This window comes from Chironomus tepperi, unplaced genomic scaffold, assembly GCF_022539635.2.
Source record: "Chironomus tepperi strain 1889 unplaced genomic scaffold, CSIRO-AGI_Ctep_v1 contig_68, whole genome shotgun sequence".
Classification (NCBI taxonomy): domain Eukaryota; kingdom Metazoa; phylum Arthropoda; class Insecta; order Diptera; family Chironomidae; genus Chironomus; species Chironomus tepperi.
In genome coordinates, this window is record NW_027226190.1 from 759,699 (window position 1) to 785,963 (window position 26,265).

The following is a 26,265-nucleotide window of genomic DNA, read 5'->3' on the forward strand; positions in this document are numbered from 1 at the left end:
GCATAATGATGTAATTCCCACTGGATGACGTTCAGACGATGAACATTTGAACTGCATACAAAATCATAATGGACTATAAACTGCATGAGGCTTCCATATAGCTGTTGAGCAGGATTGTATCCAGAGGAATGGAGATTGGGAGAGGGGGTGGGGTTTGGGCTCTTAAAGGTCACCCTTTCCGTCTTTTTGGAGTTTTTCTTAAATTTACTAGGGATTATTGCAGTTGTGGGCAACCTCTGTGCTGCGATATATTAGTGTGACACCAAATTTGTTTGGAAATGTCATGAAACGGGTAAGCTCAGCACCCTCATCCCTACATATGTCGTATGTAATTTCAGTCGAGACTCACCGCGAAAAGGTTACCAACTTTTGGTTTAGTACGACGAAATTCAAAATTTACCCAAATTTTTGTGTTCCAGAAAAAATCATTTCAACCCTCCCTGTCTACGTTCTTCTGCTTAATGAAGCTTTGTGTCGCTGATAAAAAATTCACTATGCAGACGCCACTTAGCCGCCACTTAAAATTTGTTTCGATCGAGAAAGTAAAGAAATTTCTGGAAGATCCAAAAGCATCGACCAAAAATCCAAAATAAATCATAAATCAACCTAAAAACCTTTAAAAAAAAATTTCAAAAACTAAAATTAAAGCTTCAAAAAAATTCCAGACATCATCAGCTTGCTAAAATCCAGTAGCTTAAGCAGTTAGATAATCAGATAAGTAAATTTTTCTGCACAAAACCTGCTCGTATATTTTCGAATTCCAAAATATCACCAAAAAAAAAAGGTAAAAGAATACAGTCACAATGATGCAGCACATTTGAGAGACAGAGAAAATGAAAACTTTCAAAAAATTTCATCATCTAGACTTCCCAATTTCGTCACAGGATTTTTATAAGGGAAGAATCAACAGAATTAAGAGCAGATTTAGAAGAGGAAGATTGGAACTAAAAATAGAAATTTTCGTATGCGATATTTTTTTCGATGATTCTGCTTTGTTTACATATATTTTTAATACCAACGTGGTCGTTTCTTTGAGAGGTAATTGACGTAGGTCGTGATGCGTATATACCATACTGTGATTATTAACAAACGGAATAAAATATATCGTCATCGTTCACAATGTTTTCTTATCTATCATTTCAATCTTTCCTACTTTTTTCACTTGAAAACTTTTACATAATATGTAAATTATTGTCTCTCTGTTGCTCTTGTATCCTTCTCAATGTTGATTTCTGTAACTTTACTTATGACTCACTGCTTTAATTAATAACAACAATGTTTATTCTTCAATGATCAGAAATTGACTGATCTTTTTATTAGAAAAGGGTTTGCAACTATGCAAAATAATTATACAATTTGAATTATAAATGACCGTTAAAACCAACACTTATTATAAATCCACAAATGAGTTCAATAATCCACTAAAAATTGTCACTTTAAAATTTAAAGTCGATTTTTTTTTGCTGTTGACTCGACTTGAGGAAATTTTATGCGCAGCAGAAAGAAATGTAATAAAATACCTAAAATAAAAGTGGTGTTGAACGGAGTTGAGATGGAATGTACAAAAAAATAAAGGAGGAAAAAGAAACTGCTTTATTTGGCCATCACCACGGTGAGCTTGGTAACATGAAATTAACAAGACAAGAAAGAAGAAAAATGTTAAGATAAAAATACCACATGAGAGTACCTAAAAATAGAATATCCATTTATTTTGCGAGATTCCAGTTTTTTCCGCTTCTTTCATTTCTCTCTCACCATCCTTTGACCGATCGATTTCGGCATAAGAAGTTGAAAATAAATGTCTTTTATTTTTTTGGCGCCAACATGGTGTTACTTTTTCCGTTGCTTTTATTATTGTTTAATTGTGCGTCTTTCCAGTTAATGATAAACATGGAATGTTTTGTTATGCTGATTATAGCTCGTCAATTTAAATTATTAATAACAAGCTACCAAGAATCAATTTTTAGAATTCTCGAATAATTCTCCATTATATTAACCAAGTGGTTCTGCGTTGACGCCAAGAAAATTAACAGCAAACTGTCCGCTTAGTCGAGAAAAAATGCCGCAAAAATATATGTTTATTCTCGTAATAATCAAAACAGATGAAAATGCTTCAAAACCTGTATTTTTTTACTTCCATCATCAACATTTTTTTTTTTCGGCGACGCGAATTTCTTCCTCTCTCACTCTCGCGCGACAAAAAATTTTCGTATATAAGATTCTGTGATCAGTATGAAAATTCAACAGTAACAGTTTGAAAACTGAATTGAAAGCTTATCAACAATTTTTTTTAATAATTTTTGAAGCACACACAAGATTTTAAAGTCTGTGAGACATTATCAATTGATATAAAAGTGAACCAGAAAGGTTATCAATTAAAAAGTTCTTAATTTACGTGAATTAAAACAAAAAATAAAGCAATACACAAAAATGATCAACAGGTAAGAGTCTTCCTCGAATTAGTGACTGACTATATACATGATATATATCAATATTTGAGATATAAAGGTTCTAAAATTTATGTTTACTTTCTGTCAACAGATTCATCATTATTTTCTCAATCTGCCTATATACCATTTGCGCAGCACCGGCAGCTCGCACGATTGACAATACAATTAGCAATTATGATAAAATTACACATCAATTAATGCCACAAAGTATGCGTGAAACACTTCCTGCTGTATTGGACATTACAAAAAAATTGACAAAACTTTATTTGAGTGGCAAAACAATTCGTCTTACTTCCGATATCTTTAGTCAAGCTGAACAATTGGAGATGATTGACCTTAGCAATGGTGAAATTACTGAAATCGAGAGTCAGGCTTTCCATGGAACCAGTAAATTGAAGAGATTAAATTTGTCTGGAAATAGAATTAAGACAGTTCCAGCAAATATTTTCGGACCAGGCAATAACCTTAAAGAACTTGACTTGGCAGACAATCAAATCGACAGAATCAACCGTGCCTCATTCAATAATATGCAGCATTTGAAGAAACTTGACCTGCGCAACAATAAATTGACAAATCTCAGCGGACCAATCTTTGGTGATTTAATTAACCTTCAGGAACTTGATTTGTCTGGTAATCCAATCAGAGTTATGGATGAAGAGTTCTTTGCCTCATTACCAGCCGGCCTTGCACTCAATTTTGATGATCAATTCCTCGATTTTAAATCACTAAAATTAGTGGACCAATGGTCATTATAAATCATAAGACACAAAAAAAATGTTAAGTTGCCAAAATTCTCATCAAAAAAGTTCCATTGATATTTTTTGTCATTAGAATTGTCATCAAACCTTTTTTTTACATATATTATTGTTAATTTATGAAATCATGCATTTAAATTGTAGACATTTAAGACTCAAAAACGATTTGTGAAAATAAAAATTATTTATTAAGGGATACTTTAAAAGTTTAAGAACAAAAAAATTAAATCAAAAACTGTTTTTATTTCTATAATTTATTACTGCACAGTCCACACAGTCCATTTCCAATTTTTTAATCTCAATCGTCCCCATTTGTTCGAGATATTTTTCATGTATTTTTATTATGTGTATATTTAAAATAATAAATTCACAAGAAAAATGTAGGGTGCAATGAAACAGTCGTAAGTCGTAAGTCGTAAGGAAAAATTTCTTTTAACACTCCTTATATAAATTGATTGTTAATTTATGTCTTGGAGGAAAATGGAAAAATTTTTCACATTTTTTATTATTGAAAAAATTTACATCAATTTTTCAAGCTGTTTTTTGCAATTAGGGATTTCAATGTTTTTTTGGATCTGATTTGAAACTTGTGATTTTGAGGATTTATTGAATGCAAATATAAATTCAGACTAAAAAATTGAAATTTTAAAATTGAAAATCAAGAAAAACAAATAAAAAGTCAATTTTAAAAATTTTATAATTTAAAAATCAAATTTAAAAGCTTTCTTCAATTTCAAAATCAAATTAAAAGATTTTTTAAAATTTCAAAATCAAATTTAAAGACTTTTTTGAATTTAAAAATCAAATTTAAAGACTTTTTTGAATTTAAAAATCAAATTTAAAGACTTTTTTGAATTTAAAAATCAAATTTAAAGACTTTTTTGAATTTAAAAATCAAATTTAAAGACTTTTTTGAATTCAAATTGAAAAAATCAAATTTGATAACTTTTTTAAAATTTAGAAATCAGATTTAACGGTTTAAAGAATTTTGTTAAATTGTATTCAAAGGTGTGAAACTAAATCAGAATGACCGAAAATTTTCAAAATTGAATTCAAAATTCATCATAAATCATCCAAAATTGAATTCTGTTCCACATTCTTAATTCAAACGAGCTTCCGAATGCCCTATTCCACTATATCCATGCTTATTATAATTTGAAAATATTGCTCCTTTCTTCTTTGTTTCGTAGATGAAAAATTCGGAGAGGAAATTGAGAAAAATTTCTTCAATATGTTTCGTTTTTTAATAATAATTGCTATATCCATTGTGAAATATTTGAGTTCAAGCCATCAATTCTCAAGGCTATTAAAATTCACATATTTTGATGAAAAATATTAATATTTTTCCGTCAGTAGAGTTCATTGACATTGCCATGCCTTCTTATGTACTTTGGTCTCTTTCTTGTAATCTTTTCTAATTGCTTTCGAGAACTGACCAAAATGCGCCATCCAAATTCAGAATTGGCAGTAAAAAAAATTTCATTGATGGCACCAAAACTCGATCAATTGCCATTTACGTTTTCACTCGTATAGAATGATTTCATTCGAAACTATCGAAATTCTTGCTAAATATGTCCAATAAAAAAAAACATTTCGAAAACAATCTTTTCAGGAAATTTATTGCAATTTTTATGCTAATAATGTCTCGTTTGGAGATCTTGATTTTCTCGAGCTAAAAATAACTTTTTTTTTACTTCTTCTTCTTTTTCGTTTTCGTATTGAACGAGATGACTGGACGGAGGAATTTGCATCTCGATATGGCCAAAAATATTCTTCTTAACCTTTTTTTTCTCTCTCTTTCTGTTTTTTTTGAGCAGTTTTACAGGAAATTCCAAAATTCAAACGAAATTTCGAATGTGCTTTTTAATGCAAGTTTTAAGACGCAATATTTTCTGCTCCGTTAACTAATTTCATTTCACTAAGAAATGTTAATCAATTCCAATATATTACTCATCATTTTTCTTCCCCAATTAGACACTGCGCTAACATTTTTATAAATATATATTTGTGTCTCATCTTCATTATCTACCAATTTACAAGCTATTCAGAGTGAAAAAATCAATCTTGTTCCGGGACAGATTCTAAATAGAATTCCTTTTGTTAATTTTCTGTTTTTGTTTACCATTCTGGCGATCACTCAAATCAGATGAACGGGTTTGCAAAAAAATAAATATAAATTAACATTTTTATTAGACATAAATCGCGATTTATCGGTCAAAATCTTTGCGAGTGAATGGAAAATTTATTTTTTGTCGTCAAGAAATCTTTCTTTCTTTTGCGCCTTGATTTGATGATTATGACTAAATTTAGAAGCTTTTTTTTGTTAGGTTTCTGAAGGTCATTTTTGATTCTTGTTAGGATAATACGATTTGATAAATATGATCGACGTCTAGCCACATTCTGATTTCAGAGTGTCAAAGGGGAGTCAATGTGTGGAATTTCGGACATCGAGCATTATGTAGACGAATCTGCCAGTCAAGGTTTGATACCTAAGATTCACAATGTAGTGCAACAGGCTTAATAATCAAAAAACGTCTCTTTTATGAGGACATAGGTTCGATTCCTATCAAAAGGCAATATCTCAGTAATTACATGTAAAGTGATGTCGATATTACAGGCCTGAATGGAACATGCTGCAATTAGTCGATGGTTTGTTTTCGTACGCAAGTTCCACAGAGGTCAAGCTCAATCCTTTGAATAAAATCAACTAAACGCAGCCTGTTCTACTTAATTCTCGAAATCCCGCTCCCGGAAGAGTTTCGGGACTAGTTGCGGGATCGGGACGAGACTTCGACGGGCTCATGACGTGCTGAGAGCAATCCATCTCTTAAAATTGCAAAAAAATCACTGTTTGTAGTTTTAAAAAAGGTCTTTACATTGCTCTATCGGTATAGGTTCATAAAGACTAATAGTTTGAGAGTAGCCCTACCCAAAAACGTACCAAACTTGGGGGAATTATTTGAACAAAACTCTTTAGAAGAAGCTGTCGATAGAGACAACATTGCATTGATATTGGCAATTGGCAGGCGGAAGCCGGCGATAGAACCAGTTATAGGCGATATCTGAGGGAGGCCATGGATCACAGTTGAGTAAGAAAATTCTTTAGATTGATATATTAATACCAACGTTTCTGGCTAAATTCCAGGTCATAGCTTGAAAAGCAATCCTACCTCAGACGCGCAATCAGGTTGCAATCTCATAAATGCTGAATCATTCTTGCTGTCTTGCCCTCTGACCCATTTTGATTGTTTCAAACAGTTTCAAACTTTTAATCAAAATCGGAACAAACGTCAACAACCTTATTTAGTTAGTTCTCACAAGATTCCATCAAATAACAATTATTATTAATAGATAAGCCATCAAATGACACAATTACTATGGCAATTCAAAACAATCTCACTTTGATGTACAATCATGTCCTCAAAAATAAATAAATAAATGATTGAAAATATCAATTTAATGAATCATTTTAAACTAATCTGAATCAAAAGCGCTTCCCTATTGTTGATAAAAATTGTGACCTTTTTGTATGTTGACAAGCAGAGCAAACCTATTGCAAACAGCTGTCGGTCGCGTGCTTCATCGTATTCACTTGCTGAAGCAATATTACGACTACTGTAATATGTGTGAAGACGAGCAGAAGTGAAACAACAAAGAGAATAAAGAAATCGCTCGATTTGATCTCAAATAGTCAAATTGAGTTGTTAAATATCAAATTGTTTGAAGACTTAATAAATACATGTGACACGCGGCAATAGCGTAGCTAGCTCAAGAATGGAATTTAGTAGTGACATGAAGAATTTTTTTAGGTATTAAATATTTCTCGCACTTTTTTCCGATGATGTTATTGAATACACAAATTGAAAAAAAAATTATGAATATTGTGTGAGATATTTTTGACTGGATGACGATATGAATAAATTATCCCGATGACTGATTCATCGTATATAATAATCGAGTGTTGATTTTCTTGTCAGTCAAACACTTTTACGTCCATTTCAGAGAAATCAGAATTCCTTTTTTTAAAACTCCCATAAAAGTCAATTCTCATTAATTCTGATCAAGATTAGAACAAATTCTTTTTAATGACCATAAAGATTTATGGATGGAGCCTAAGATCTTAATTTTTGAGCTATTCCAGTTTCAAACCAATAAAAAATTTACATTCTTGTGCTAAATTCTAAAATTAGACATGTCATAATTAACTAAGCTGTTTTTAGCTCGATTTGCATTTATTTACTCTACTGGAATTTGGATTTCCTTTATATTCCAGTAATCATATGCATCCATACATATATATTAATATAAAACGGTGGTTTACTTTGTCCCCATCATTATGTATGACACCTTTAACTTTATTTAAAGAATTTGTTTTGTGTTATTTTTGAATGTCTGAGAGGAGATTGTTAGGAAGAAAGATAATTAGTCATGTTAGACATGGGATTTTTTTTTTTCAAAATATTTTTTTATCACAAATCCGGGATTGTTCCGACATTAGTCAAACATTTAGTGAAAGAATTTGCATTTTTGGACAGGGGATGGACAATTTAGTTTGAAAATGTCTTGATTTTGTTAATTTTTTGAATTTATGTCGTGATTCTTTGTTTTAATGTCATCTGACTGTTGTCTGAGTGTCATTTAACTGTCGTCTGACTGTCATCTGACTGTCGTCTGAATGTCATCTAACTGTCGTCTGAATGTCATCTGACTGTCGTCTGATTGTCGTCTGACTGTCATCTGAGTGTCATCTGACTGTCATCTGAGTGTCGTCTGACTGTCGTCTGACTGTCATCTGACTGTCATCTGACTGTCGTCTGACTGTCATCTGACTGTCATCTGACTGTCGTCTGACTGTCATCTGACTGTCATCTGACTGTCGTCTGACTGTCATCTGACTGTCATCTGACTGTCGTCTGACTGTCATCTGACTGTCATCTGAATGTCATCTGACTGTCGTCTGAGTGTCATCTGACTGTCGTCTTACTGTTGTCTGACAAGAAACACAATTTATTCATCAATGCTCAATAAAAATGATAGTTGAACTCCAAAAAAATGTGGCATTTATACTTAAGAAGAATTCGGATGCATTATGTCATCCTTTCACTTAATCATGGATTTCCCAGTCAATTAAAAAGATTAATAATTCGATTACATTATTAACCCAAAAACAACAACAAAATTAGTTCCGTCTGTTCCGAAAAAAAAATCAAAACAAAAACCATCGCTAGTTACATAACTAAAACTAAATAGATAGACTCTACTGTTTCGTCTCGTAAAATTAGCAGCAATTTAAATTAAATTAATTATGTGTTTTTTTATTTATGTCGGCTCTCTATTAAAGCCAAAAACAAATTCCACAAAAAGCCTCTAGTCTGAATTAAATCTGAATGAAAAATAAAGTATTATAAAAATTTGCATGGTTTCATTTAATGCGCTAATTGTGTGGGTGGAACTAAAATGATTTTAATGACCTTTTATTTTAATTTTTTTATTGTTGTCCATTAATCCTTCTTGCCTTTAGCTTCTTCTTTATGGTTTTGTTTTTCTCAATTCTATTAGAATTCAGAGATGCTTAATGGTCACTCTTCTATAATTGGATTTAATTCTTTGATGGATTTTTTAAAGTCATTAACAAAATTTTGGGGTGAAAATTTAAGTAGTTTTAGTCAATTCCGATCAGATCCGATTATATCCAAGTCAGACTAAATTAGAAAACCAGAATCAGATTTTATAGAGCTTTTTATAGATTCTCAAAAACCAGCATAGCACGGAATACAAAAAAAAAATTTAGCGAGGTTCAAGGTCGTCAAACAGCCTTCTCGTAGAATGGCATAGAAAATTCTTTTATCAAACATTCCAAAGTAGCACATGCTGTGAATTGATAGTTTATTGGGCGGTGTCTGTCACGGTAAATCCGCAATCCGTCTAAGTGGCGACGTGGTAATATTATTATGGGGGATATTAGCAGCATACATTTAGTTATATTTTGAATTTTTTACATTTAACATGATTGAGAATATTTCTCTTTGGTTCGGGTCAAATTGAGGATTTCTTTTGTGGATATAAATAAATTTTGTGGAATGTTGTAAGAATATATTTGATATAAACAAGCATCCCGGAGATATCAGTCGGTTAATCGATCTAAAATACGGACACAGGCTGACTTGTCTTTGACATGGTGTTGGATTTAATCTGAATTCGGCAATTCAGGATCATCCCGGCCTGGGGAAAAAATGTGAAAATTTTTGAAAAATAGAAAATCACCTAATGAGTCGTCCCAAGCAATCATCGAGCCTCACACCTATAGATTGCCGGTCAAGTGCTCAGAATTTTTGAACGATTAACCCTGTGGACCGAGAATGTTCTGGATTGGTTGTGTTGATAAATATCCCTAATTGGCAGAACCTATCGAAAGATAGAGCTGTCTAAAGACGTTCTATAAACGAGGCAATGGACCCCTGTGCACTCCAGCCAAGGAAGTAAAGTAAGTAAGCAATTAAGTAACCCTGTGAGGTGATCAACCTGCTTGTAGCGGCACTCTAGCCTACCACCATCAACCTCAAGTTTTCAGCGAAATTTAACCCAGAGCTGAGGTGTGCCGTGGCACAAAAAAGGTTTCCCACCACTGGACTTTGATTAACTAACTTGTGTTATTCGTGATTCCAATTAAGAGAGATTCCAATTGAGAGCGAATAGTGAAAAGAAATTATTGCAAATTAATAAAAAATTCATTGGCATGTCTGTGTGATGACATTGCTAATTAGATTATCGGAAATTCATGAAATTACTGAAGATTTTGGAATTTTTTCATACAAAATCAGAGCCGATTTCTTAGGAATTTCTAGCTTTAAGTATTTGGAAATGAATTGGACTGAATAGTGCAGAAAAGCACAAGATAATCGTTCCTAAATCAAATACCCGACTGGCTTGACTCTGGCATTGTGACAGATTGGATTTAGATAAATCAGAGTCACGCCCGAGTATGTTACAGTCATGCCAACATGGATCCAGATTTTCGACCAATTAAACCCCAAGTGAACAAAAGGACGTTAGAACTGATCACCAACTTGCCATCAACTAGTTGATGCGGGTAGATGCTCCTTAAAACCGTGGCATTGAAGAAAAGCATGGCAAATGACGAATAAAGTCATATTTAGAATATGAAAAAGAACAAGATTAGAAATGTCATACAACGGTGTATGTTTTCCGAGCAGCACAACGTAGTCGTTCGAAATTCGATACGTCGTTGTGTAGATTGACGAAACTGTGACGTCTGTTCTTGGTGCATTTTTGGTAATGAAAAATGACATTTGCAGCATCACGACATTCGGATTTAATTCACCAAATTCACCAAATTTCCAATTTTCCAACAAATTTAAATGAGAAATTCAATCAATAATAAAATGTATAGCTTAGTGTGACTGCACTTGTTTACGAAAACTTTTGATAACATTAAATAACACCTCTTAATACTTCACATCAAGTTGAGAAGATAAAAATCATTGATAAAAATAGAATTCTCGGAAAAATAAATTTCCATCAGCTGTTCCTAATCCACCAAAACACAACAAAAAGTACGTATAATGCACATTTATCAGCCTAATTGTTTATAATCATGATGACAGCTCATTTTCACGTGCGTGCTACACAAAAGCCGAAAAAAAAATTTATCACAGCCATACATAAACGTATTTGTACTGATAAGGGGTAAATAAATAGAAATGAAAAGTTATTGCATTAAATTTATTATCGGCAATCATTATTGGACAATTAATTTTCAGTCGCTACGTGAGCCTCGTGACATTAAGTTGTGAAAAACAAGAATATTTTAAAAAATATAATATAAAAATGCCTTCCAGCGTCCCGGAGTGGATTAATGAAAGTTTTCTCGAAAAAGTTCTTCGCACATCGACCGGCGACAAGAATCTAAATGTAAAAATGTGTCTATTTTTTTTTTTTTTTTTTTTTTTAAATAAAAATCCTTTGGGGATTTTTATTATTTATTCATCCTTCCTCTTAAATCGAGCGACAACGTTACATACAAGAACTCTTAAAGCGCTTCGATTTTAAACTTAACAATAATTCTTAAATCTATATTATGGACATATAAGCTCAAGTATACAGCACATAACCTAATTGCAGTGTTGATGTGTAGTAGCTAATCTGGCAACTCCATTAGGTTCGGTTTTAATGTAAGCTCTCGTTCCAATTATTCAGTTAATTATTATGCATCCAGGTCCGTTCCATAAAAGCTCTCTGCGATGAATTTACGGCTCTCGTTTCTATTATCATTCCAACTACATCAATCATGACCCGTTCTAACATTTTACGTTGCCTAATTCTTAGTTCCCGTCAATAAACTGCCACACTTAAGAAGCCGAAGTATCTAAACTTCCGAAAAACCACTAGGTCGGTGATGAGATTCGAACCCTGGAGTTCAAAACTCAACACCAACTTTCGTGACCCGCACCTTGCTAAGTGAGCTATCAAGGCACTTTTGCTTCTTATTTTCTATTTTTTTGGAGACGGAATTAATGTCCAAAAAGATCTAATTTATGTAAATTAACATTTTCAGATTTCAGAGTTCAACGTTGCACCATCAAATAACAGCCGAGAACATTACGCGTCAACGATCTTCAAGGCCACGGTCAAGTATGCAAACAAGTTTAACTGTGAAGAAGTAACAAAGCTTCTCATCAAACTGGTTGTACCCAAGGCCATTGCATTTTCGGATGAGAATTCTTTCGATACCGGTAATATAAAAAATAAATATAAACTTTTTTTTTTGGTGGTTAAAAATATCTTATTTCATTTAATTTATTGTTGCGTAACTTTTACACTGCTTATTAGTGCATTTTTGGCACTAAATTACGCTTTTAATTTCACTTTAATATGCTGGCTGGGTGTTTGGGTGGTTATGGCGCGAAATCTCATCAATTAGACAGTGTAGAAAGCTCTAGTTTGAAGTATTAGCTGCATTCTATCGAGTTACTGGCTTATTGCTTGATTTAGAAGCTTAAAAGCCTTGCTAAATGCTTTAATTTATGATTTTTCTCAAATTTTCCTTCATTTTTACAAATTCCCTCAAAAACTTTCCCTCGCGCCAAAATTTTGAATATTTTTGACCGTTAAATTTGAAAAAAAATTTGACCTTTATGTTGAATTGTAAATTAATTTTAAATTTGAATACTGTAAAACCGTTAAAAAATTTAAATTTCAAAAAAACCGTTATGCTAATCAAATACTGTTTCCTACACAAAAATACACTTACACGAGCACTTTCAACACTTTATACTTTATTTCTCAGAATTAAACATGTACTTAAGTACGCTTCCGGATTTACAGCGATTGTTGAATCAAAACGGCAATAATATCGCATTCGCACCCAAGTGAGTGGCTTTTATTGTTATTATTATGCAATTAAGTATTACTTATCGCCAAAAAATTTCTCTCTGTGCCTGATAAGATTACTATATTCATCGAAAGATCCTGTCCCAGTGCTTGTATTGGAGGACGTATCAATGAATGGCTATGAAAATTCATCAGGTCCATTAGATTTAGATGGAACAAAATGTGTAGCTGCAAAACTTGCAAAATTTCATGCTGCATCAATCTATATTGATCGTGATGTAATGATTCAGAATTACCATACGCACCTATATAGTTTTTCTCATTTTAAGGGTAAAGAAGTTTCCTACTACAAAAATGGTCTATTTAACTTAAAATCACGTGATGGACTTAATTTTATGAAAAATAATATGTACTTGTTTGTTGATGAATTGAAGACATGGAGAGGATATGAGGAACATACCGAAAAGATGAAAAATATTGCAAAGAAATTTGAGGAACTTGGTGAAAAAGTCTATCAAGCTAATCCAAGTGCTGATGGATTCAATGTTCTTAATCATGGTGATTTCCACTACAATAACATGTTGTTTAAGAAGGATGACGATGGAAAAGTCAGTGACGTCTTGTTTGTGAGTATTGCTGATGAAATCTCTCCGTATCCAATTTTAATGACCATTTTTGAATGGGAATTTTAAATTAGAAGATTATTATCATCTTGAGGCAGTGGTGGCCAACCTTTTTTTGCTTCGGGCCCACCTGGTGGTAAGCTTCGACTGAAACTGCACGACATACAGTTCATGACGTTACCAAACATTTTTTGGGTTCCGCGACACACAGGTTGTCCACCACTGCCTTAAGGGAATAAATTAAAGCTTTTACGTATGGTGGAAATCCACCAAAAGCTAATTGACGTCAAGAAAGCATTAACTATACCTTAATGTCCCATTTCATTTACATAATTAATAGGTTGACTATCAAATGACTAAATGGGGATCACCAAGCATTGATCTTTACTATCTCCTTCATCTCGTCGCATCCAGAGATGTTACTGACAATCATCGTGATGAAATCATCAGCTATTACTATCAGGAAGTAGTTAAGTCATTACAGGATATTGGATATATGACAAAAGCACCAAATATGCTAGACTTGAACATTGAATTGCTTAAAAATGGATTCTTGGAAGTAATGATTGCTGTATGCTTCATGCCATTCATGTTTATGGATCCAAAGATTCATGATGCAGATATAGCATTTGAGAATGGAATTGAAGGACTTTTATTGCGAAAAGATTTATATCGACTTCCTGAATTTAAGGCATTTATCGTTAAACTGCTACCCAAGTTTCTTCATAAAGGCATAGTGTTCTGATTTTTACGGAGTTGTTTGTGGCTTGAAAGAATGTTTCGAGGCTATAAAAATTGCTTTGATATTTTGCAATTTGTTGTCATTTAGCTAATTTTAAAGAACCGATCAATAAAAATATTTGGAACCATAAACTTTATATCCGAATATATTATCAACTACATTCCATAAAGTCATCCATCCAGTTTCTCATATGATCTTGCTCAGTTCATAGTTTGCACCGACCTTGTATCAAAGACACATTCTGAGAATGAATATCAAGTTCAAGCTTACTTTTCATTGCCACAAAAAAGCTTTATTCTTGAGGCTTAATACATTTAAAGATGATTATTCTTGTGTTAGAAACTAGCTGTGTGTCTATGACCTAATGTGTATGTGAAGATGATGTTCTTATCATTATCATTGTGTACTACTTACTGATGATGTTGTACATATTATGAAGTTGTATTGTTATCTATTGTTATGAGCATTTAATGAACGGAAAAGTATCTTTTTATGCTTTTAATTGTAATGTTCCAAATACATGGAATTTTAGACATTATTGTGGCTGCTTTGTATAATTATTCTTCTTTTTGTATAATTATGAGATCAAGGTTGTATCAATGTACTTCCGACAATTTTGCGATTTGCCTCTCTATCGACCTATATTGAAATGTTGCCATTACGATGACGAGATTGCAAACAAGCTTTGCCTATTGACTGGAACTTGCTTTTAACTAGACTGCGACTTTGTCGCAATGCTGATAACCTTTCAATATGTGCCGATCGGGCCTGGGATCTAATCTGGATTATTTTCCTGTATTTGGATGCAATTATATCTCTTGGACATGTATGTATGAGCAGTCAGTAAACAATGAACATAACTCAAAATATTTTATAAAGTATGTACGAGAGCAGCACCTTAATATAAAATTGCATCAATATTTCACTATTAAGCCACTGTAATGTACAGCGTGGAATATTTTTGATCCAGATATGTAGTAAACTGTGTTTGCTAGAGCATCGCTATCTCCGTATTAACGGTAAGACACGAAGTTACCCTAATGTCACCATTATGGCTAATTTCGGCGCATTCTTACGGCAAAAAATGATTTTAAACTGATTGTGTCGCTCGGGGAACGCATCAACAGTTCCTTGTTATTTAATATCATTGCCATAAGTTAGCATTTTAACAAACAAGCGCTGGTACGCGTTTAATGTCTTCAGATGAAGTCAATCACTTCCCACATCTGTACTGCTCGGGTATAATCTATACTTAAATATCAATAACTAATCTATTAGCGGCACAAAATCGCACATGGTACTTACACACATTCAGTTCCCTACATGCAAAGAAAACAAACTTAATCTCTACGTGGATTTCGATTGTATGTAGAGTTTGCGCTAAGCTTCTATGTGTTGTAAACACAATTTGTAAACATTTGCCAAAGTCTAAAAATATACTTTTTGTGTTTAGAATGGAAAATTCAGTTTTTGTGATATTTTAGTGGATATAAAGCTTTACTTTAAAGTGAACTAAGACTATCCAGAGAATATCTAGTCTAGTCATTGGAATTTCGAGTCGAAATTACTCACCCAGGTTATCTTATCACTAAATCAGCTGTATTATGAGATATGAACATGATCTGGCCTTGAACGATCAAATATCAAGCAAAATCCATTAAATTGTCAGTTCCAAAAGTGAAATTGCTTAGAAATGTTTCTACGCGGATTTTTAGTCTTATTTATTGCTGCCACAGTAGCTGAATGTGCTAATATTTTAGCCATCTATCCTACACCATCAGTAAGTCATCAAATTGTATTTCAAAGAATCACAAAAGATTTGCTGGACAGAGGACATAAATTGACAGTTCTTACGCCTAATCCTCTTAACCTTAATAATGTGAATTTGACAGAAATTGACTTAAGCAGTTCCTATCCAAATTTTCAAAAACGATTTGGTTATGGAATGGTCAAAGACTACAGAGACAATATTCGTGGCTTTATGAGGACAGCATTTGAAATATTTGTGGAGTTACTGAACGAGCAATTGAGTCATCCAGAAGTCAAAAAGCTGATAAATGAGAAGGAAAATTATAAATTTGACATAATGATGATGGAACATACTGGACACTTTCCATACTTGGCACTTGCTGAAATTTATAATATTCCAGTTATCGGAATCACTTCCTTTGAGGCTGCAAACTTTGGATATCAATTTTTTGGTAGTGGTTCCAACATTATTACTAATGTAGAGCAAATGTTTCCATACGTGGCTAATGAAATGACATTTTCGCAGCGTTGGGAATGTGTGCAAGCTACCATAAGTATGGCTATTGCCATGATGACTCCTCCGTTTCCATTCCTAGGCTATAGTAAAGTAATGCAGGAACACTTTCCACATGTTGAGAAAGGAATCTTTGAATTGATGGATAAAGTGGAACTTTTAATGGTCAATGCACATCCAGCAATGGGATTCGTAAGACCTTTAGTGCCAAACACTGTACAGTTGGGCTTCATGCATATTGAGCCACCAAAGCCACTTGAAGATGGTCCATTAAAGAAATTTTTAGATGAATCCGAAAATGGCGTTGTTTATGTCAGCTTTGGAACCAACATTAAATCGAAGGACTTGGATCAAGAACTTTTGGATATCCTCATTAATGTGTTTAAAAATTTAAAGCAAAATGTGCTGTGGAAATTTGAGGATGACAAGTTACCTAATAAGCCAGACAATGTGATGATCCAGAAATGGCTGCCACAAGCTGATGTGCTTGCTCATCCAAATGTCAAAGCTTTCATCACTCAATGTGGACAGCAATCGACAGAAGAAGCTGTAGACAGAACAGTTCCTATGGTACTGATGCCATTCTTTGCTGACCAACCTGGAATAGCTGCTAAATTACAGCAAAAAGGTGTTGGACGTTATGTGGATATTGGGAATCTAAATGAAAAAGACCTTAAAGAAGCCATCGAGGAAGTCCTGAAGCCTGAGTACAAGGAAAATGCCATAAAATTGAGAGAACTTGTCTATGACCAGCCACTGTCATCTAGAGATAAAGCTATCTGGTGGATTGAACATTTTATTCGACATAATGGAACAAATCATCAAGCATATCCAGGAAGACTTGTGCCTTTCTATAAAAAGTATTGTTTAGATTTTATAGCCATTGCTGTACTTTTGTGGCATTTATTTATCAAACTTGTGAAATTTTCTGTGAAAGAATTTAGAAATTCTTTTAAAACAAAAATTGAATAAATAAAGGAAGTAGACATGCTGGTTGCTGCTTAAATAATTTTATTCTGTCTTATTTTTGTTGATTTTTGATGAAAAAATGATCGAAAATAAAGAAAAAATCACTTTAGCTAGAACTATAGTTGCTACTAATCCTATAGCTGCAAAGTCCAAATAGTGCTTTTCATAAAATGGAACTTCCTTTCCATGATAGTAAAAATGCTTTGCTCCTTTATGTCTGATCACATATTCTGTCCACCAAACTGCTTTCTCTCTTGTTGTCATTGGCTCATCATAAATTAAGTCTCTGAGTTTCTGGACATTTTCCTTATACTGAGGCTTCAACATTTCTAGGATCGCTGCCTTCAGCTTTTCTTCTGTAAGTGTATGAAGTTCCAGATGCATTCCAATTCCACGTTTCTCCATCCTTCTTGCATTTGAATCTTGATCACCCAAAAATGGAACGATAATTGTTGGAACTGCTCGATCAACCGTTTCTTCCATTGATTGCTGGCCACCGTGAGTGATGAACAGCTTGATCTTTGGATGTGCAAGGAGATCAGCCTGAGGAAGCCACTTTTGAAGCATTACATTCTTAGGAATGTCTGTTAAGTCATCACTTTCGAACTTCCATATGAAGTCATAATTAAGACTTCCAAAAGTATTGAGGAACATTCTCTGAACTTCAGGTCCCAAATCTTTTGATTGGATATTCGATCCGAAACTCATGTAGATGACTCCATTCTTTGAATTGTCTAGGAATGCCTTCAATGGTCCGTCTTGCAATGGTTTTGGTGGCTCAATATGCAAGAAGCCTAGCTGAATTGTATTTGGCAGGATTGGTCTGATGTATCCCATAGCTGGATGTGTGTTAGTCATTAAAAGCTCAACTCTATCTCTCATTTTATTTATATCTGGATTCTCTATTGGAAAATGCTTCTTGACGAAATTATTCATGACATCAAGCTGCGATGAACCTTCCAACTTCCTCTTTATAAGAAATTTCAGGCACTTCCATCTTTCATAAAATGACAGCCTTTTTTCTTGAAATGGAAAAGTCAATTCTGGATGAATGACTTGAGCTGCTTCATTGCCAATCCATCTATGATTGTCACTTACTGTGTCCAGAGATGTAAATTCAATTACAGGAGCATCAAATATCTCTGCGAATGCTAGCATTGGATAATTCAATAGGACTTCCATTATTATCACATCAAAGTTATGCTTGTCTTTTTCAGCAATCAATTTCTTCACTTCCGGATGTGATACTTGTTCCTCAAAGACCATCATCATGATTGGAAAGAAGTAATTGTACACATCAGTTTCATCTTTTTCGCTGTTCTTAAATTCCACAAACTTAAATTCCTTCCTAAATACTTCATAGCTTGAATGCAGATCAATTTGCGTAACATTTGGATTGTCTGTCTCAAATGGATCTGGAGTTAAAATCACTAATTCATGTCCTCTAGCTGCTAAATCTTTCATTAATGCTCGATACACAACTTGATGACTTATTGATGTTGTTGGAAAGATTCCGAGAATCTTTGCGCTGTGAACAGCATGTATGAAAATTAGAAATGCTACAATACCTTTCATTGTGGAGTTCTGTAAACAACTGAGCGATGGGAATTATTTTAAAGTGCTGATAAAGAAACAACTGATTTTATACGTAAATTTTGGATGTGTGTGATTTGAAATTACTTTTGATTTGCAGACTTGGACCTTCTTTCTTATTGAGACTCAGAATCTTTATAAAACTTTATCAGCAAAACAGTAAATGAGTTTGGAACTCAAAGTCTTGTAACTTTATATAGTAAGAAATAATTCAAAATTTCACGAGTTTTTGAAATATATTCCTAATTGTTTTAACAGTGTGCATGTATAAACAAACACAAACAAATACATCTAAAACCTGATTGCTGCACGTGAGTTGATAAATAATAATCTTACTAGATTTGTTTGTGTATTCACATCAATTCATCACACTCAATTTAATTCAATTCATTGCATTGCGCGTTTTGCATCTGTAATGTCTTATCATATCGTCAACATTCTATGTAGGATTTTCATTACCGGTATCAAAATGCATGGAATACCGGGATTGAATGCCGGTTTTTCATACAAATCAATACCGGTATTGAAAGCCTTAATTCTATGTAATGATTGAGAGATCATTCTAGGGTTGTAAATGAGCCCATGTCCTCTTGACAGAGAGTTACAGATATCCAACTCGGTCATAGAGACCTAACTATCGCAATGGAAGATTCGCCTAAATACGGATTTATACCTCATATTCTATTATACTCAGCACCTTAAGCATTGAACTCTTTTAATATTTAAGTGCTATGAGTAGAATAATGAATAAGTAAATCAAATTCAATTTTGAATAATATTTCATAATATTTTGTTATCATATCTCAATATCAGGTATAAAGTAAGAGTGTAGTTGAACGTATACTCAATGTGATTCTAGAATGGAAATTTCTAAAAATCCCAAAAAAATTAGACTTTTTGACATGATTTTTAAAATTTCTTTAGATATCCCTAGGCTAATCATTAACTGTAGTAAGGATATACATACAAAGTGATTTCAAATATCAATTCAGGAAGCGCCTAGTTTTGTTTAGGATATCCACGCCTTGAGTTAAAAAGCTTTTGAAAATTTATGAAAATTTTCAATTTATTCAGACTTCTTCTTACTTTTTGGAATCAAAATTTTTGAACAAATTAAAATGAACACTTTAACTGTAATAACAAGCATTATCAATCCTATAGCTGCAAAGTCCAAAAAGTACTTTTCATAAAATGGAACTTCCTTTCCATGATAGTAAAAATGCTTTGCACCTTTATGTCTGATCACATATTCTGTCCACCAAACTGCTTTCTCTCTTGTTGTCATTGGCTCATCATAAATTAAGTCTCTGAGCTTCTGGATATTTTCCTTGTATTTTGGCTTCAACATTTCATAGATTGCTGCCTTAAACTTCTCTTCTGTAAGTGTGTGAAGTTCCAAATGCATTCCAATTCCTCGTTTCTCCATCCTTTTTGCATTTGAATCCTGATCAGCAAGAAATGGAATTACAACTGTTGGAACTGCTCGATCAATAGTTTCTTCCATAGATTGCTGGCCACCGTGAGTGATGAAAAGCTTGATCTTTGGATGTGCAAGTAGATCAGCTTGAGGAAGCCACTTCTGTATCATTACATTTTTAGGCTTGTCTGGTAAGTCATTGCTTTCGAATTTCCAGACTACGTCGTATTTAAGGTTTCTGAACACATTAAGGAATATTTTTTGTGTTTCAGGACCCAAGTCTGTGGATTGCACATTCGATCCAAAACTCATATAAATGACTCCATGCTTAGAGTTATCAAGAAATGTCTTTAATGGTCCGACTTGCAATGGTTTTGGTGGCTCAATATGCATGAAGCCTAGTTGAATGGTGTTTGGAAGAATCGGTCTGATGTATCCTAGAGCTGGATGTGCATTGACCATTAAAAATTCAATTCTATTTCTCATATTATTTACATCTGGATTTTCTATTGGAAAATGTTTCTTGACAAAATTATTCATTGCCTTAAATTCTTTTGGAATCGAAATTGATCTTTTAACTGCATATCTCAACATCGTCCATCTCTCATAAAAAGTAAGTCTTCTCTGCTGGAATGGAAACGTGAATTCCGGATGTACAATTGTATTGGCTTCATTTCCCATCCATTTATGATTTTCAGCTACTGTATCTAATGATGTAATTTCTATGACTGGTGTGTCAAATATCTCAGCAAATGCCAGCCATGGATAGTTCATCAGACCTTCCATTATGACTAAATCAAAGCTATACTTATGCCTTTCTGCAATCAATTTCTTCACTTCTGGATGTTGTATCTGTTCCTCAAAATATTTCATGATTGCTTGAAAGAAGTAATCAAACAAGTCAGTCTCATCCATGTCACTGTTCTTAAAATACACAAAATTGAATGCTTCATGAAAAACTTTATAGCTTGAATGCAGATCAATTTGAGTGACATTTGGATTGTCTGTCTCAAATGTGTCTGGTGATAAAATTAATAATTCATGTCCTCTGGCTGCTAAGTCCTTCATTAATGCCTGAAACACAACTTGATGACTTATTGATGGCGTTGGGAAGATTCCGAGGATCTTTGCGCTGTGAACAGCATGTATGAAAATTAGAAATGCTGATATACTTTTCATCTTGAATTTTAGATGCAAACTGACAGCTGTATGAAAAATCTGAAGTAATTATACTATCAAGTATGTAGTCATAAATGTAAAGTGTAATGATTCTAAATTGTTGATAATAGACTATAAACAAAAACACGTGCTGGATGAGTTGATGTAAATGAAATGCGTATTTTTAAGTATACAGGTATGGAACTCATTCATGAGAGTATTTAGCTGCATATATAGTTGATGAATTGATAAGCTTGATGCATCTCTGTAGAGTTAACAATGTAAATGATCGAAAGCATGATTAAGCAAAGCTGTAATGTGAAAATGCATCACGTGAATAGCTGAAAATGAATATTTAGTATAGAAGTACTGCTACAGCACTTAAAAGCGTTTTCTTTGTGTATTACTGTATCGCAATCTTTATTCAATTGTAAAATTTATTTAATAATCATGAAACAAATGTTAATCTGTGGGTAAAATGTCCCAAGAAAGTATGTATGCTCCCCCCACCTTGATACAGAAAAGGTTGAGAATCACTGCTTCAAAGTTTAAATTAGACTAAATCATATTCTGAGAAAATTAACTTTCACTCAGGTTTCACCTTCTTACTACTAATGGACAATATCTTCGAAATCACAATTAAGACCACTTTAGCCATGACTATAGTCAAAATTGATCCTAAAGCTGCAAAGTCCAAAAAGTGCTTCTCATAAAATGGAACTTCCTTTCCATGATAGTCAAAATGTTTTGCTCCTTTATGTCTGATCACATATTCTGTCCACCAAACTGCTTTCTCTCTTGTTGTCATTGGCTCATCATAAATTAGGTCTCTGAGCTTCTGGACATTTTCCTTATACTCTGGCTTCAAAATTTCATTGATTGCTGCCTTAAGCTTTTCTTCTGTAATTGTTTGAATTTCAAATTGGACACCAATCTTCAGTCTTTCAATACGTTCGGCATTTGAATTTTGATCACCTAAAAATGGAATTGCAATTGTTGGAACTGCTCGGTCAATTGTTTCTTCCGTAGATTGAAGACCAGCATGAGTGATAAATAGCTTGATTTTTGGATGTGCAAGTAGATCAGCTTGAGGAAGCCACTTTTGTAGCATTACATTCTTAGGAATGTCTGTTAAGTCGTCAGCTTCGTATTTCCATATAAAGTCATACTTAAAACTTTTAAAAACATCCAGAAACATTCTTTTAACATTGAAATCCAAGTCTGTAGAATTCACATTTGATCCAAAACTCATGTAGATGACTCCATGCTCAGATTTATCAAGGAATGTCTTCAATGGTCCATCTTGCAATGGTTTCGGTGCTTCAATGTGCATGAAACCTAGTTGAATTGTATTTGGCAGGATTGGTCTAATAAATCCAAGTGCTGGATGTGTGTTGGTCATAAAAAGTGCAACTCTGCTTCTCATCATCTTCAAGCTAGGATTTTTGATAGGGAAGTGCTTCTCGACTAGATTATTCATGACATCGAAGTATGAGTCACTATAGAATTTTTGTGTCAGATGATATTTTAAGCACTTCCACCTTTCAGAAAATGACAGTCTTCGTTGCTGAAATGGAAATGATATATCCGGATGAATGACTGGATTTGCTTCATTTCCCATCCATCTATGATTTTCAGCTAAATTATCCATGGATGTGATTTCAATAACAGGAGCATCAAAAATTTCACCAAATCCCAGCATCGGATAGTTAATCAGGCCTTCTATGATGAGGACGTCAAACTTGAATTTCTCTTTTTCAGCAATCAGCTTCTTCACTTCTGGATGTGACAGCTGATGATCAAAAATTTTCATTAATGAATTGAAAAAATATCCATATAAAGTAGCTTCATCTTCATTGCTGTTCTTAACATCCACAAAGTTCATTGCATCATGAAAAACTTTGTAGCTTGAATGCAGATCAATTTGAGTGACATTTGGATTGTCTGTCTTGTACGGGTCTGGAGTTAAGATTAGTAGCTCATGTCCTCTGGCTGCTAAGTCCTTCATCAAAGCTCGAAACACAACTTGATGACTTATTGATGGAGTTGGAAATATTCCGAGAATTTTTGCGCTGTAAGCACAATGGATGAAAGTGAAAATTGCAAGTAGAATTTTCATAGCTAAGTTTTGATTTCTGTTTAGTGATTTTGGATATCTGATCTGATTGAAAACTGACTGTATAATGACTTTTTTGATTATTTAATGGATATCAAAACAGGTAAAAGTTTGGGAAGTTTCTAAAGAAAGTTTCATTATTTTCATTACAACAAAGATGTAGGAACTCCATAAAAAATGTAAATACTCATTAGGGGTTCTCGAGTTCGAGACCGATCTCGAAAGTTTCCAGTGTAGGCTTCAAGATTTGTTGAAACTGAGTCTTCGGGAAACCTTAACACTCAACTTATTCCTGAAATTCCTGAAACTATCAGTGAGAACATGATTGTACTAAGTTCTAATCATAAACTAATAATGACTACTTGACTTTATTCAGATTTCCTTTTCTGATTCTTTGTTCCCTTGAATTTTGAAAATACCACAAGACACAATTTAATTACAATCAATGCCACAATTATTCCTATAGCTGCAAAGTCCAAAAAGAACTTTTCATAAAATGGAACTTCCTTTCCATGATAGTAAAAATGCTTTGCACCTTTATGTCTGATCACATATTCTGTCCACCAAACTGCTTTCTCTCTTGTTGTCATTGGCTCATCATAAATTAGGTCTCTGAGCTTCTGGACATTTTCCTTGTATTTTGGCTTCAACATTTCATTGATTGCTTCTTTCATTGAGTCTTCAGTGAGTGTGTCCAGTTCCAAATGTTTTCCAATTTTCAATTTCTCAATTTTCCTTGCATTTGAATTTTGATCACCTACAAATGGGATGACAATGATAGGAACTGCTCGATCAATCGTTTCTTCCATAGATTGTTGTCCTCCTTGAGTTATGAATAGCTTAATCTTTGGATGTGCTAGTAAATCAGCTTGAGGAAGCCACTTCTGTATCATTACATTTTTAGGCTTGTCTGGTAAGTCATCACTTTCGAATTTCCATATGAAGTCATATTTAAGGTTTCTGAACACATTAAGGAACACTTTTTGAGCTTCGGGTCCCAAGTCTGTGGATTGGACATTCGATCCAAAACTCATGTAGACTACTCCATGCTTTGAATTGTCAACAAATGTCTTCAATGGTCCGTCTTGTAAAGGTTTTGGTGGCTCAATATGCATGAATCCTAGTTGAATTGTGTTTGGTAGGATCGGCCTGATGTAACCAAGTGCTGGATGTGCATTGACCATTAAAAATTCAACACGACTTCTCAATTTATTTATGTCTGGATTCTCTATTGGAAAATGCTTCTTAACAAATTTTTCCATTTCCGCAAACTCTTTTGGAATCGAAATTGATCTTTTGAATGCGTTCCTTAATGTTGTCCACCGTTCATAAAATGTAAGTCTTTTCGATTGAAATGGAAGTGTAATATCAGGATGAACGATTGGATTTGCCTCATTTCCCATCCATTTATGATTTTCAGCTACTGTATCTAATGACGAAATCTCAATAACAGGTGCATCAAATATCTCTGCGAATGCCAGCATTGGATAGTTCAAAAGACCTTCCATTATTATCACATCAAAATGATGTTTGTCTTTTTCAGCAATTAATTTCTTTACTTCCGGATGTGACATTTGTTCGTCCATATATTTCATCATAGATTGCACAAAGTAGTCAAATAAGTCAGTCTCGTCCATGTCACTGTTCTTAAAGTACACAAAATTGAATGTTTCCCGGAATATTTTATAGCTTGAATGCAGATCAATTTGTGTGACATTTGGATTGTCTGTCTTAAATGGATCTGGAGTTAGAATTAATAATTCATGTCCTCTGGCTGCTAAGTCCTTCATCAATCCATGAAATACAATTTGGTGACTAAATGACGGTGTTGGAAATATTCCAAGAATCTTTGCACTGTGAACTGCATGAATGAGAACTAGAATTGCTACTAAACTTTTCATAACTAGATGCTATAGTCGACTGAAAACTGAGTGAATAGAACTAAGCTTAATATACCTTTGAATGAGCAGTCAATTAAGTTTAAAGTGTAGTTACTTTAATATTATTTTAAGATTATTGATAGTGTAAGCAGCCGCATGTGCTTGAAGAGTATACGTTATCTGAACTATATTTAATGTATGTACTTTTAATGAGACAATTGAGCTGGATATTTATGAAATATTATGAAAGTCATCCTCAATTGTGAATGAACTCACCTCAGACGTTCTCGGTATCGGATCGGACTATGTTATGGAAAAAGCTCCTTAATTTGGCATGGTGGTTCATAATGCTTCCAAGAATATATGTCCAGTACTGACTACTTTGATATAAAAAACTTGAAATGGCACTAATCATGTCCAATTTTTTGGTAGAAGCATGTTGAAAATTCCTAGCAAATTGAAGCAAATCAACCAAAAATTGAGGAGGGAGTTGTTGGCATGAATACACCTTTACTTACTGTACTCTCCCCCCTCTACATTCACATGTTTCCACATGTGTTTCAACTGATTTCGTATGAACCTCGATCTGAACATCATAAAATCTCCCTGTTTGTTTTGCAGAGCCGTAGTCAGAAGGGAAAGGAGGGTTTAGAGCAGAGGTGGGCAACCTCTTATTGTTCATGGCACACGGCACACCTTGATCGTAAGTTTCCATCGAAACAGCACACGACATTAAGTTCATTGCATATCCAAACATTTTTTTGACGGCACAATTTTGTGCCGCGACACACAGGTTGTCCATCACTGTTTTAGATGGTCAAGCTCGTTTTTTTTGTTTTGTTGCTTAAAATCACCCTTAAAAGCATTTCATACTAATTGGGAGGTCACTGATTGAACCTCTCATAATTTTGAACTTGATAAACAGCTCGTAATAAATGCATTCAAGCA

At 33.6% G+C, this 26,265-nt stretch overlaps 7 protein-coding genes and 1 long non-coding RNA gene across 10 annotated transcripts; 3 read left to right on the forward strand and 5 right to left on the reverse strand.

The window, feature by feature from the left end:
• Positions 1-1,570: 1,570 nt before the first annotated feature.
• Positions 1,571-2,227, reverse strand: LOC139100723 (uncharacterized). Its single transcript, XR_011545462.1, has 2 exons — positions 1,756-2,227; positions 1,571-1,687 (listed from the first exon to the last, which is right to left on the reverse strand). It is a non-coding gene; the product is annotated as an uncharacterized lncRNA (long non-coding RNA).
• Positions 2,228-2,234: 7 nt separating this feature from the next.
• On the forward strand, positions 2,235-3,440 carry LOC139100722 (leucine-rich repeat-containing protein 15-like). Its single transcript, XM_070653429.1, has 2 exons — positions 2,235-2,441; positions 2,542-3,440. The coding sequence occupies exons 1-2, from the start codon at positions 2,431-2,433 to the stop codon at positions 3,203-3,205; spliced, it is 675 nt and encodes a 224-aa protein (XP_070509530.1). The 5' UTR covers positions 2,235-2,430; the 3' UTR covers positions 3,206-3,440.
• A 7,192-nt stretch (positions 3,441-10,632) lies between these two features.
• LOC139100845 (uncharacterized) lies at positions 10,633-14,057 on the forward strand. 3 transcript variants are annotated; one of them, XM_070653597.1, is made up of 6 exons: positions 10,634-11,137; positions 11,781-11,958; positions 12,513-12,594; positions 12,672-12,834; positions 12,886-13,182; positions 13,520-14,057. In XM_070653597.1, exons 1-6 carry the CDS (start codon positions 11,054-11,056, stop codon positions 13,922-13,924), a joined length of 1,209 nt encoding a protein of 402 aa, XP_070509698.1. In that variant the 5' UTR covers positions 10,634-11,053; the 3' UTR covers positions 13,925-14,057. The 3 variants fall into 3 exon arrangements, with proteins under 3 accessions (XP_070509697.1, XP_070509698.1, XP_070509699.1); XM_070653596.1 differs by having other exon boundaries at positions 10,633-11,137; positions 12,672-13,182; XM_070653598.1 differs by lacking the exon at positions 10,634-11,137 and adding an exon at positions 11,166-11,397 and having other exon boundaries at positions 12,672-13,182.
• Positions 14,058-15,346: 1,289 nt separating this feature from the next.
• On the forward strand, positions 15,347-17,193 carry LOC139100782 (UDP-glycosyltransferase UGT5-like). The gene has a single exon (XM_070653518.1). The coding sequence runs from the start codon at positions 15,615-15,617 to the stop codon at positions 17,154-17,156; it is 1,542 nt and encodes a 513-aa protein (XP_070509619.1). The 5' UTR covers positions 15,347-15,614; the 3' UTR covers positions 17,157-17,193.
• Positions 17,189-18,884, reverse strand: LOC139100783 (UDP-glucosyltransferase 2-like). The gene has a single exon (XM_070653519.1). The coding sequence runs from the start codon at positions 18,726-18,728 to the stop codon at positions 17,196-17,198; it is 1,533 nt and encodes a 510-aa protein (XP_070509620.1). The 5' UTR covers positions 18,729-18,884; the 3' UTR covers positions 17,189-17,195.
• A 928-nt stretch (positions 18,885-19,812) lies between these two features.
• LOC139100648 (UDP-glycosyltransferase UGT5-like) lies at positions 19,813-21,342 on the reverse strand. The gene has a single exon (XM_070653332.1). The coding sequence runs from the start codon at positions 21,340-21,342 to the stop codon at positions 19,813-19,815; it is 1,530 nt and encodes a 509-aa protein (XP_070509433.1).
• A 565-nt stretch (positions 21,343-21,907) lies between these two features.
• LOC139100649 (UDP-glycosyltransferase UGT5-like) lies at positions 21,908-23,440 on the reverse strand. The gene has a single exon (XM_070653333.1). It carries the CDS (start codon positions 23,438-23,440, stop codon positions 21,908-21,910), a length of 1,533 nt encoding a protein of 510 aa, XP_070509434.1.
• Positions 23,441-23,805: 365 nt separating this feature from the next.
• Positions 23,806-26,074, reverse strand: LOC139100650 (UDP-glycosyltransferase UGT5-like). Its single transcript, XM_070653334.1, has 2 exons — positions 26,014-26,074; positions 23,806-25,340 (listed from the first exon to the last, which is right to left on the reverse strand). The coding sequence occupies exons 1-2, from the start codon at positions 26,072-26,074 to the stop codon at positions 23,806-23,808; spliced, it is 1,596 nt and encodes a 531-aa protein (XP_070509435.1).
• Positions 26,075-26,265: the final 191 nt, after the last annotated feature.

What these genes read in the sequence shown, in the direction of transcription:
- LOC139100845 (XM_070653596.1), top strand. Translation starts at nt 11,054, where the DNA reads ATGCCTTCCAGCGTCCCGGAGTGGATTAATGAAAGTTTTCTCGAAAAA. An exon ending in TGAGAATTCTTTCGATACCG is followed by an intron (nt 11,959 to 12,512) that starts GTAATATAAAAA and finishes TTTATTTCTCAG; the next exon opens with AATTAAACATGTACTTAAGT. An exon ending in AATATCGCATTCGCACCCAA is followed by an intron (nt 12,595 to 12,671) that starts GTGAGTGGCTTT and finishes GTGCCTGATAAG; the next exon opens with ATTACTATATTCATCGAAAG.
- LOC139100782 (XM_070653518.1), top strand. Translation starts at nt 15,615, where the DNA reads ATGTTTCTACGCGGATTTTTAGTCTTATTTATTGCTGCCACAGTAGCT.
- LOC139100648 (XM_070653332.1), bottom strand. Translation starts at nt 21,342, where the DNA reads ATGAAAAGTATATCAGCATTTCTAATTTTCATACATGCTGTTCACAGC.
- LOC139100783 (XM_070653519.1), bottom strand. Translation starts at nt 18,728, where the DNA reads ATGAAAGGTATTGTAGCATTTCTAATTTTCATACATGCTGTTCACAGC.
- LOC139100650 (XM_070653334.1), bottom strand. Translation starts at nt 26,074, where the DNA reads ATGTTTGGATATGCAATGAACTTAATGTCGTGTGCTGTTTCGATGGAA. An exon ending in GATGGAAACTTACGATCAAG is followed by an intron (nt 25,341 to 26,013) that starts GTGTGCCGTGTG and finishes TATAGCATCTAG; the next exon opens with TTATGAAAAGTTTAGTAGCA.
- LOC139100649 (XM_070653333.1), bottom strand. Translation starts at nt 23,440, where the DNA reads ATGAAAATTCTACTTGCAATTTTCACTTTCATCCATTGTGCTTACAGC.